This window comes from Lactuca serriola, chromosome 5 (genome assembly GCF_051521515.1).
Source record: "Lactuca serriola cultivar US96UC23 chromosome 5, Lser_US96UC23_V15, whole genome shotgun sequence".
Taxonomy (NCBI): domain Eukaryota; kingdom Viridiplantae; phylum Streptophyta; class Magnoliopsida; order Asterales; family Asteraceae; genus Lactuca; species Lactuca serriola.
The window spans coordinates 7,177,474-7,188,783 of NC_136412.1; the positions used below are offsets into that span (position 1 = coordinate 7,177,474).

Below are 11,310 nucleotides of genomic sequence, written 5' to 3' on the forward strand. Positions count from 1 at the left end.
GGAAGACAACATCTCCTTCATCCTTGCATCAATCCATAAAATGATTACGTTACATTTACGTTCTACCTACATCTTTGTCCACTAAAACCATGTTCAACTTTTAATGAATGTAATGACCTCCACATCAATGCATAAATTAATAAAATATTTGTATTAACATTCCTTTGCAAACACTCAATGACTTCCAACCCTCGCAAAGCGGTGGAATCTTCGCTAGTTATATATTATAATTGTCTTTTATCTAGTTTTTGTCAACTGAATTATAACCTTCCGAACATAAATGTTGAGTAGTCGATTTAAATTGCTGGTTAATTTATATAACTATAGATTCAAACTTAACAATATAAACCCACCTGATAATTGATATGGATCAAAAGATCTACGACCTGTGTATTATTCTCTTCCCAAACGACATAGAAAGTTCAACTCAATGAATATTGTTGCAAGTTGATTTTTTGGTTCTCTACTTTATTACATTAAATTATATAACTAAAAAAAATATAAGGGGCACTACATGCATTGAGGGTAGAAAATATATAAAACCAAATAAACAAAACTTCAGAAATATATAGACAATAGTGAGCACATGTAAGAATTCCCTATTATGCATCTTGTCTAACATTGATATCAGAAATATGTACTTTTTGATAGTAGTATTAGTATAATTACATGCCAAGAATCCAATTCTATAAACTAAATATTCAAGCCCATGTGCAACCAAAGTACCAAACTCAAGGGAACCTATATAATTAACTAGCTGCACACAACTTTTACAATTAAAAGAGGCTGATAGTGACAATACCCCTATACAGTTTAATTAGTATCTAATACTATTTTAATTTAGTCTACAAATTTGTTCTCTTGAAACCAATCTAAACGACTCTTAAACTAGTGGAATCTTATAAAAAACTATTCTAAGCTCCCCACCATTTTAGTGATATGGAATAGTGGCCACTTTTCACACACCAAATCATTTTCTGTGATAAATGATATTACTTGGTTTGATTACAATTTTGTTTTTATAACTATTATAATGTCATATTTATGATTTATTTAATTTGTTAGACTAATTGTAATTTTTCTTGGTAACGTAAATATTAAACAATTAGTGTAATGTTCTTTCAAAAAGTATAGTCTTGGTCTCACCATTTTCGTAATTTACAAATAGGCAACTTAACCTTAAAGTATTAATAAAAAATATCGTTGGATGTCTTAAAAAGTAAAATGCAAAAATTAACGGAAGGTTGCCGTTGCTATAGTATATGATTATACCAAATTAAAATGTTACCCTCGTGTCACATGGAGAAAATTTGAAGAACATAAACACTATTCCATTTTATTACACCGTGCTTAAATTAAGAAGCAAACCAATGTGCTACTCTTTTGTTTCAAATATACTGTTACTTACATTGACTTACTATGATACTATCCCTATTCACTCGGTATTGATCGATTGCTTTCAAAATAAACTAATTACTTGCAATTTAAAGTTCAATATCAATCATTTTAATGGAAAACAACTACATATTCAACATCTAATAGTAATTAAATTTTGTTGTGTGTTCATTTCAAGGCAATTGCTTCACATAGATAGGACATTAGTATATAATAGTCATAAGATATATTGTGTTAATATGTAAAAGAGAAATATGACTAGATTTGACAACATGATTTTGATATGAAACCAAACATTTCACTAATCCAAATGATTTCTCATCGTAATTCATCATCGTCATCAATTGCTTCGAGGCCATTGATTCCACGATTGATTAAAATTCGTTCAGTAATGTTGTTGGTATATTATAAATTATCTGTCCATTACTTTGTATTCTGCCATTTATATTTTATTTTATAAATTATAAATGTACGACAAAGATAATGCATGTTAATCAAAAAAGTTGTATGTCAACCTTTTGTTAAAACTTATGGATAGCAGATATTTTTAGGAAGAAAAAAAACTATATGTCGTTTTCTTTTAAACTCAACCCTTTCATATACATAAATACCACATCTGTCATGTGGAGCCCTCGTGGTTTTTTCCATTTATTTGCTCGAAATAAATATAATATGTGGACACCAAACGTAACGTCAATAGCAAATATATATTATCCACATGACAAATTTGTTTTCAAACTATATAAAACAGATTTTTATTCTTTGAAAATTTGTGACATTTTGGGCCAAAATCACCATAATCCCAAACTACAAGCAGACTACTTTTTGTAGCTCTCTCGATGTCATTGTTGAGTGCTGAGTGCTGACCATTTTAGACTTTTATCACTGAGCGGCGGCGATAAGAAAAAAATGGCGTCCTCCGTTTCCGCCTTGGCGATTTCGTTAAATGATCCGGCGATTGGTATGGGCGGACTCCGCCACCGTATTCCAGTTTCTCCTGGCTTAAGATGCAGCTCATCTGTGGGCTCAACCATTCGGAGATCGTCTATACCGTGTTACTCCCGCCGATCTAAGCCCTTTGCTTGCTTGGCCGTTTCTACTGACGCTAGTGAGTAATGTTTGATATCTGATTGATTGAAATATTCTATTTCTTTTGTTTATCAATGCATTTGAGTCATTGAGAAATATTGAAGTAGTTTTCCAGTTAGAAAAATTTAGGTTAGTTTTCCATTGAGAAAAGGAACTACGCTTTGATATTGGACTTCAAACTGTCACTTTTTCGAGTTCAAGGGTGAATTAAAGTGTTTGTTGAATTAAACTGTCACTTTTTCAAGGCAAGGATTGAAGAATGGGTATTGACTATTGAGTAAACATCTTGGATATTTGGATGCAGGTATAAAGGAGGCTGTTAAAACAGACAAGGCTCCAGCAGCTTTGGGTCCCTATTCCCAAGCCATAAAGGCCAATAATACAGTATTTGTATCCGGTGTCCTTGGTCTTATTCCCGAGGTTCACATTCTTTTTCACTATTTGCAATTTGCAAATGCTTTCTTAATCTCTCTCTTTTAACTGTTTAATCCATTCCGGTGTATTCATATTTATGTTTTGGTACTTGTGTAGACTGGAAAGTTTGTCTCAGACACCGTGGAAGAACAAACAGAGCAGGTAATTTATCCATTTGCATAATGCATAGACTACAGAGATGTAAATATAATTCAGATCAACCCATTTTTTAGGTTCTCAAGAATATGGGAGAGATATTGAAAGCAAGTGGCGCCAACTATTCCTCCGTGGTTAAAACCACAATCATGTAAGTAAACATGCTTTTATCCATCATCATCTTTAAGGGGATGTGTATAAGACTAATTTTTGATGCTTACTTTGGTGGCAGGTTGGCAGATCTGAAAGACTTCAAGAAGGTGAACGAGATCTATGCTAAATGTGAGCTCACTATACATACATCTTAACATTAAAGATTGTTTATTAATATTATTTTCTAGTGATTAAAACATTATACTTTTTTGACTGTTTTAAAAAAAAAAAAAAAATTGTTATATGGTATTTTTCAGATTTCCCTGCACCAGCACCTGCACGTTCGACTTATCAGGTGGCAGCATTGCCATTAGATGCAAGGATTGAGATTGAATGTATAGCAGTGGTTTAGTTTCTTTCATGAAATCCCTTTAGAATCTATTGAACTTTGTCCAAACAATGGTTTATGTAATAAAATGGATTCAATTAACAAATAAAATATGTACACTTAATTTTAAGCTGACAAAAAAGGGACAAGTGATAAGGATAGGCTTTACGAGCATGTTAAAACAGGAAAATTTGGCAACCAATCTTTTTGTCCATTTTTAGTTTATACAACTATATATGAGGGGAAAACTACGTAATCAAAATATTTATCGACTTTTTCTTTATAAAAGTTAGCAATTTTTTATTGATATACCTTGGAGTTTACGATAAAGCACGAATGATTGTCTACCTAATAGCAACTCAATGTCAAACACTACAAACTTATTTTCCCAACATCTAACCTTGTTTGATTAGTATTTGTAAAATAATTAAATTATTGACGAGTTTTGAATGGTAAGAGCAATGTTTTAAAAACCGGTTTTTTAGTTGAACCGGTATGGTGACCGGTTCCCGGTTCAACCGTCGAGTGAACCGGTTTCTATATTTTTCATGTTTTTTTCTATTTTTCTACACATACATATATAAATTATGAATTTGATGTTTACAAGTTCAAACATTAAAAATACACATAAAAATAAGTTGTAAATGAATCAAAATACATTAAAATAATACATAACCATAAGTTTTAGTATTTTACAGCAATCCATATATGTTAAAAAAAAATAAAATATAATACCGAAACGAAATATAGTTTTAGATGAATACAACCACATCAAAAAACTTTATAAAATTTAATATATGTTTTTATTTAGAGAAAACTAAATATATTTGAAAAAAAAATACCAAAGTTTATTATGTAAATAATTAATTTTCATGTGTTTTTATTCGGATTAACTAGTTTATTTTGACCGGTTCAACCGGTTTTTTCTAAAAACCGGCCGGTTCAATCCGGTTCAGAAACCAATGTAAAACCAGTGATAGTTGAACCGCTCCCTCCCCCGGTTTCCGGTCCAACCGGTTCAACCGGCCGGTTCAAACCGGTTTTTAAAACATTGGGTAAGATGACTTCTTCGAAATCAAACCAATTTGTAAATTTTACATGTGTAATCGTGAGCATAACTTTCCACCGATTTATATGATTTCTTCAACATTAAATCAATTTGTAAATTTTAAATGCGTTATCGAGATATTAAGGCTATGTTTGGCGGACTAGCTGAAAAGCTAGTTGTTAGCTGAAAAACTAGCTGATGGCTGAAAAGCTAGCTGTTAAATAAAAAGCTAGCTGATAAAACATAACGTTTGGTAAAACTAGCTGAAAAGCTAGCTGAAATATATAAAATTACATAAAAGGACATGTAAGAATATGTGTTTCTATAATTAATTAAGGGGTGTATTTGGAAAATTTAAAAAAAGCTCCTAAAAAGCTAGTCTAAGTAGTTTTTCAAAAAGCTAGTTTATCAGCTACTTTTTGGCTTACCAAACACGACAACATAAAAAAGCTCGAAAAATAAGCTAGCTTTTCAACTAGCTGTGACGCACCAAACACAACCTAACTATCATAGGTAAAATTTTGGGTCAAAATGAAATTAAAATAAAGGTAAATATAGCAAGTTTTGAACATTCGAGAAGAAAGCCATGAATCACAATTCACAACCTTTTATCTCAATTTCACCACGTAATCAAACTAGTTCTTTAAGATCTTTTGAGAATTTTATGTGTATTGACACATCATGGTTTAATGAATTTGCTCAATCCAAATGTTCAAGATCCCCGAAACCCGAAAAAGACTTCCTAAAACCATTACAAAACCTCACCGATACCAGTTTAGAATCGCCCACCCAATACCAAAATACAATCACATTGTTGGTGGTAGATTCGTGATCAAACTAAGAGACTGATATTACGAGTATCAACATCTCTTGGTTAAATGAATTCTTATTATGAATTGTTATTTCTAGTAAATAATTGAAAGAAAATATTCATCTCAACTAGCTTAGTGAAACTAAAAAAACAACGAGACATCATGAAAGAAATATGCAAATAAACAATAATCATAAAGTTTATAAGCAATAGATAACGAGTAAAACATAGAGAATCACTGCCCTCGAGTTTATACGATTTCTGATTTTTATCTATTGGTAGATAACATGGTGGTAATGAAAATTTTGAAGGTTTTTTTTGGTAGATGTAGATATTTTTGTTTGGTTAATTGAGAGTGTTTGTGAGAGAGATAATGATATTTGTGTGTATGAAATGTTAAGTGTGTGGTTTGATTTATAGTAGTTGAATTACAGTTGAATATTTTGAATTTTATTAACTAAAAAAGTTTTTTTTTTTATTAATTGAAGAAGTTGGTGAAAATTATAACTATAATTAATTTCGGTGGTCAAAGGCACGTGGAAAATTAATTTCATTCAAATGCATTTGAATTGCAATCCACTCCAACCCTCTTCACCTAATAAGAAGCCTGCATCCCTTTCTCTCTCTTCTCGCCAAGGAATCGACGAGTAGAACATAGCGACCCCCTGGTCGCTAGGAGTGGTGCTGCAACCTGTATAGCAAGGGCAGTGATCCCTCTAACGAGTCTCGCTCTTTTTCGGTCTAAAGTGAAATAATCTCTTGTTTCTTTCTATATCACTAGGCAATTCTAGTAATAAACTGATTGACCAATAAATGTCGATAACATGGTGATGCCTTTATGAACGACTACGTTCTCGTTTGAGTAATAATTTACTTCCCATGTTTCGGCGTTGCTTCCATTAGCAATGATTAGGTTTCGATTTGAGCCTTTACCTTTTGATCAATAATCGTTACTTGTTTCTCATAACGTTTGCTCCAATTTTGTTTCCATCATTGACGATTGCTCCAATTTATGTATTTATTTTCTTTTAAAACTTTCAACAAATGACATTGACCCTCTAAAGCAACTAAAAGGATCTAGCTAAGACTAAAAGATAGTATTATATATCACATACACCCATACTATCTCATACACCCACACATCCACACATACACACATGCAACCGGCACACCCACAATCATAGACACATGGTTTGCACTCATATAATGTTTTACTCCCCATTTTGAAAAATTGTTGTAGTTTGTTTATGATGTAAGAATAATCTAAAAATAACTAAAATACAAAAAACACAAATGGATAAAAACACAAAATATGAATGCGACAAAACATGGGTAAAGTAGTCATTTTCTCTATAGATATCGGGGGCTATTCATACGTTGTGGCAAGCGAATCTATTGAGAAATATATTGAGGCGACCGGAAGGCGGTTTAGTTTACTGTTAGAAGGCGAGAGACTATGTAGTCAACCCAACTATAGGGAGTAAACCGTAAGTTACTCTATTATTTATAAAAACTTTTAATATTAGGCTTATATTTAATTTATTTATTTGAAATAAAAAACAAAAAAGGAAAAGTTGAAAGATTAGTTTCAAAGATGGATAAAACTTAAAAAATAGAAGAATAGTAGATGAAAAATGAAATAGTATTAAAAAAAAAAAAAAAAAAAAAGATGAGCCGTAACGTATATCGGCGATGCCCTGATGAACTCTGGACACGGAGGCATAAAATCATATTTAAAGACGAAATAAATTTAAAACATTTCTAATTTTACAGTTTCACCGAATCCTTCACTGATCCCAAAAGGATACGATTTAAAATTTTCTTGTATTTCTTGGAAAGAAAATATTGATTTGCTGTATTTTCACTTTAATAATCACTTGTAATATCGTGTCTTGAATTCTAAAGGTGTGATATCCATCATCAGATTCTTTTCGTGTTGCTCTATTTGTTCCTTTCACTTCTGAAGCAAATTGCAGGTACCCTAATTCCGCAGATCCGAATTCCCTCTTTTTCTATCGTTTTATAGTGTTTCCTCGTCTTTAAATGTCGTATTTTGATGGGTTTTAGTTGATTTTACAATTTACAATGTTCGCGACGGCATGAACTGATGCTGATTGAAAACCTAAATTGCGTGTGCTGAAGTATATTCTTTTTCATAACACGCAATTCATCTAATCCCAACAACGTAAAGAAATTCGGGTTTAGTTCCTTCTAATCGTAGTCAAGAAAGATTAGGGTTAGTATATAAATTGGGTTTTATCATCTTGTTCCCAATTGTTCAAGGAAAAGGTTGTGCACACCATATGTTTGTTTTATTGCCTGAGTTTCTTTCTTGTTTGATGGTTTGTTACTTGAATAAAGTTCTTTAGTTTCTGGAGATTGTGATTTTTGGCTGTTTTGTTGATTATCAAAATGTTGAATTATCAGGTACGATTTGAATATTTGATACCTTCAGGTGCATATTACTAACAAGATAAGATGGAAGGTAGCATAGTCAGACGTGTAATTCCCTCAGATAACAGTTGCCTCTTCAACGCTGTTGGGTGAAGCTCAAAAACATACACTTTATTATTATTTTCAGTCTTGTTTCTTTATTGATCTTGACTCCATTCTTGGTTGTTTGTATGTAGGTATGTCATGGACCATGACAAAAAGAAGGCTCCAGAACTGAGACAGGTTAGAATAGATTCAACCCTTTCTTTCATTTGTTTCATATATATGTTGTCTTGGCCATGTATATCCTGAAGATGATAAATCAGAAACATTATTGGTAAATCTGATGAAGAATCTTGTGGTTGGATTGTACTTTTAAAGGTTATAGCTGCTGCAGTAGCCAGTGATCCAACAAAATATTCTGAAGCATTTCTTGGGAAACCTAACGAAGAATATTGTTCTTGGATACTTAACCCGGAGAAATGGGGAGGTATGATGGGATGTTTGCAATCATTATCAATGCTTATATTTATGGAATGTGTAGTTATTTTATTGTCATGAATAAACAGTTTTCATTACACATCGAATCGAATAATTCAATATACATACCATCTTTCATGCATAAAAATAACATTTTGAGATCTTATTGCAACATGTTAAACCTATGATGGGTTGTAAGTTTCACCATAACTCATGCAAAGTTTCTACAAAAGATGATTCATTATTGGTGAAAGAAAACTTGCTCATGGATTATGACATGTTTTAAGTATAGATTTAATATCTTCAACTTAGACCTAACAATTCAGTTCAGTTTTGCAGTCTTAAAAGTCGATTAAAACGCTGTTTTTGCTTAATTAGAATTTAGATAGATAGACTAAAAACCTAACACAAATGAATAACATACCGAATCCAATTTCTAAAAAACAATCACAACTTATGCTATATGATGTGCCATGGATTTTCATATCATCCTTAGGACTCCAAGACATGTGTTTGTAAACCCTTAAACCAGCTCATGCTAATTCATAAAAACAAATACAAATCATATATGATACTCAAGATTTCTTTCCTTCTAACTTTGCTTGAAATATAACCCTAATTAAATCCATGGATTTCATGATATCATTATTTTTTTTTCTTAATAATGTGCATTTCCTTCCTTTGTTACAATGCACATAATTTAATGATAATCATAGCTGGTATTCAAACATATATTTGAACATCATTCTTTCCATTATAAGTTAAGAAAAATGGGGAGTTAAGTTACTTTGGCAGTATTATGGATTTTAATTTGATTTTTGATATGGTTATGAAGGTGCGATAGAGCTTTCAATATTAGCGGATTTCTATGGACGTGAAATAGCAGCATATGATATACAAACATCAAGATGCGACTTGTATGGACAGGTTAGATTAGCATTACCTTTTTAAATAATCATATTTTTTCTTTATTATTCATTTTTAAAATCCCTGTAGATGTATCCATCTTTTAAGTATAATAATTATTTGACAGGAAAAGAAGTATCCTGAAAGAGTTATGTTGATATATGATGGACTCCACTACGATGCTTTGGCTGTATGTGATCGATTCTCTATTTATCCTGACTTTCTCTCTTTAGTCACATTCTTTATGCATAAGATTTCTTTTTGATTTGACTTAATCCATTCAGCCACACATTTCCCTACCCTTCATCATCCCTTCTTTTAGATTTTTTTTTCTAACTATGTCTATAATAATAAACAGTTATGTATTTTTAATCCACGAAAGTTACAAACACACGAAATGTCTTAAACATGATTTGCCATGTGTGGCTGAATATACCAAAAATGTCATAAAGTTATGATTGAGGATTCGCAAACTCAAAATATAATCTTTTTCATTTAATGGTTTTCTGTTACTTGGTACTTGTTATACCTTTTGTAAATGGCAGTAAATTAAAAAATCTTATGAACTGAGATTGATTTTGTCTTTATGTTGATTATTAAAAAGATCTATTTTCAGTTTTTACTAAATTATCTTTTATGACGATTAACTTTCTATTTATTTATTTCGGATTAAAGTAAAATGATTTTCGTGACATAAAGTAGTTGTCTTACGGGTTCATAATAGTATCATATTTTAATTTTAAATATTAGTATCTTATATGTAAAATTAAAGAATTATAATTATGTTTTTATTTTCTTCTATTTTATGTGGTGTATTTTTGTTACAGAAATAACTTAATGAAAAATATATATATATATATATATATATATATATATATATATATATATATATATATATATATATATATATATATATATATATATATATATATTGTATTTAACATTTTAAAGATGTGATTGTTGGTCCCACTTTCTGAATGTGGGGAGGGGAGAAATGATGATGGCTGGGACCCACGAAATGAAAAATGATAGAAGCGAATTAAATCCACATATTATTGATACTCCTGGACCCAAAAGAAAAGAGCAAACGATACATTTGGATCAACTTTCCTTGTTGAAAAAGTAGTGTTTATACTTTATTTATAGTCATATAAACATTGTATTTTTAGGGAAATGAATATTTTTTATAATATTAATGTTGAATGAATAGATGTCCCCTATGGATGGAGCTCCTGAAGAGTTTGATCAGACGATTTTTAGTGTAAATCCAGATAGTAGGACCATTGGATCATACGAATCACTTGCTCTAAATCTTGTAAAAGATCAACAAAGGTACATACATGTGTTGTGGGATTCATTCATAAAACTTTACTTTGTTTTAGAAAGAGAACAAAAGTTGTTGATTTTTTTTTTTTTGCATGTACTTTATAGGAAACGGAGTTATACAGACACTGCCAACTTCACCTTGCGTTGTGGGGTTTGCCAAATTGGTGTCATTGGTCAAAAGGTAAAACCAACATTTAAACAACAAATGGTTGTGTTAATTAATGAAAACTGTTCTTTACTTTTTGCTCTTCTTGTATTCTAACAATGCACAGGAAGCTGTAGAACATGCACAAGCAACAGGGCATGTAAACTTTCAAGAATATAAATGAAGAAAACAAGTTTCTTTTCTTTTTTTTTTTTTTTTTTTTTTTTTTTTTTTTTTTTTTTTTTAAATCAATCAACTCTTCAAGTGTCTGGTACCAATAAGTTTGTGTTGTTGATTAAGAAAATGTTGTAAAACTTTGTATCATATGCACTGCAATTGTTGGTTTCTTTGATGATGTTTTTATTTATATACTTAAAACTGATAGGCCCAAGGACACATTCGTTTTCAGCAGAAGGAAGAACAAACCAAAGCAGCCCAATTCGACTTATTGATTCAGGCCCTTTAAGTTCTCTATTGTCTTTTGTTTTTTATGATCTTTTATTTTTTCCGTTAGTTCCTCCTTTTGTTTATGCTCCTCCCACGTTCTATGTTGTGGGGGACAGAATAGTGGTTGCAGTTTTTGTCGTTGTACCTTTTGCCTCCAAGGGTTCCTTACTTATAGTCTT

The 11,310-nt window shown here is 31.2% G+C and overlaps 2 protein-coding genes across 6 annotated transcripts; both read left to right on the plus strand.

Moving 5' to 3' along the window:
- Positions 1 to 2,175: 2,175 nt before the first annotated feature.
- Positions 2,176 to 3,646, plus strand: LOC145051904 (reactive Intermediate Deaminase A, chloroplastic-like). Its single transcript, XM_078999736.1, has 6 exons — positions 2,176 to 2,503; positions 2,789 to 2,904; positions 3,016 to 3,060; positions 3,132 to 3,205; positions 3,287 to 3,336; positions 3,465 to 3,646. Exons 1-6 carry the CDS (start codon positions 2,305 to 2,307, stop codon positions 3,557 to 3,559), a joined length of 579 nt encoding a protein of 192 aa, XP_078855862.1. The 5' UTR covers positions 2,176 to 2,304; the 3' UTR covers positions 3,560 to 3,646.
- A 3,505-nt stretch (positions 3,647 to 7,151) lies between these two features.
- LOC145051906 (OTU-like cysteine protease family protein) lies at positions 7,152 to 10,916 on the plus strand. 5 transcript variants are annotated; one of them, XM_078999737.1, is made up of 9 exons: positions 7,152 to 7,370; positions 7,822 to 7,937; positions 8,025 to 8,070; positions 8,209 to 8,317; positions 9,143 to 9,234; positions 9,341 to 9,403; positions 10,424 to 10,545; positions 10,645 to 10,720; positions 10,812 to 10,916. In XM_078999737.1, the coding sequence occupies exons 2-9, from the start codon at positions 7,873 to 7,875 to the stop codon at positions 10,866 to 10,868; spliced, it is 630 nt and encodes a 209-aa protein (XP_078855863.1). In that variant the 5' UTR covers positions 7,152 to 7,370; positions 7,822 to 7,872; the 3' UTR covers positions 10,869 to 10,916. The 5 variants fall into 5 exon arrangements, with proteins under 5 accessions (XP_078855863.1, XP_078855867.1, XP_078855864.1 ...); XM_078999741.1 differs by having other exon boundaries at positions 7,850 to 7,937; XM_078999738.1 differs by lacking the exon at positions 7,152 to 7,370 and adding an exon at positions 7,390 to 7,683.
- Positions 10,917 to 11,310: the final 394 nt, after the last annotated feature.

Coding starts and splice junctions, on each gene's coding strand:
- LOC145051904 (XM_078999736.1), top strand. CDS start 2,305: ATGGCGTCCTCCGTTTCCGCCTTGGCGATTTCGTTAAATGATCCGGCG. Junction 2,504..2,788: donor GGCCGTTTCTACTGACGCTA/GTGAGTAATGTT, acceptor ATTTGGATGCAG/GTATAAAGGAGGCTGTTAAA. Junction 3,337..3,464: donor GAACGAGATCTATGCTAAAT/GTGAGCTCACTA, acceptor GGTATTTTTCAG/ATTTCCCTGCACCAGCACCT.
- LOC145051906 (XM_078999737.1), top strand. CDS start 7,873: ATGGAAGGTAGCATAGTCAGACGTGTAATTCCCTCAGATAACAGTTGC. Junction 9,235..9,340: donor GATGCGACTTGTATGGACAG/GTTAGATTAGCA, acceptor ATTATTTGACAG/GAAAAGAAGTATCCTGAAAG. Junction 9,404..10,423: donor TCCACTACGATGCTTTGGCT/GTATGTGATCGA, acceptor TTGAATGAATAG/ATGTCCCCTATGGATGGAGC.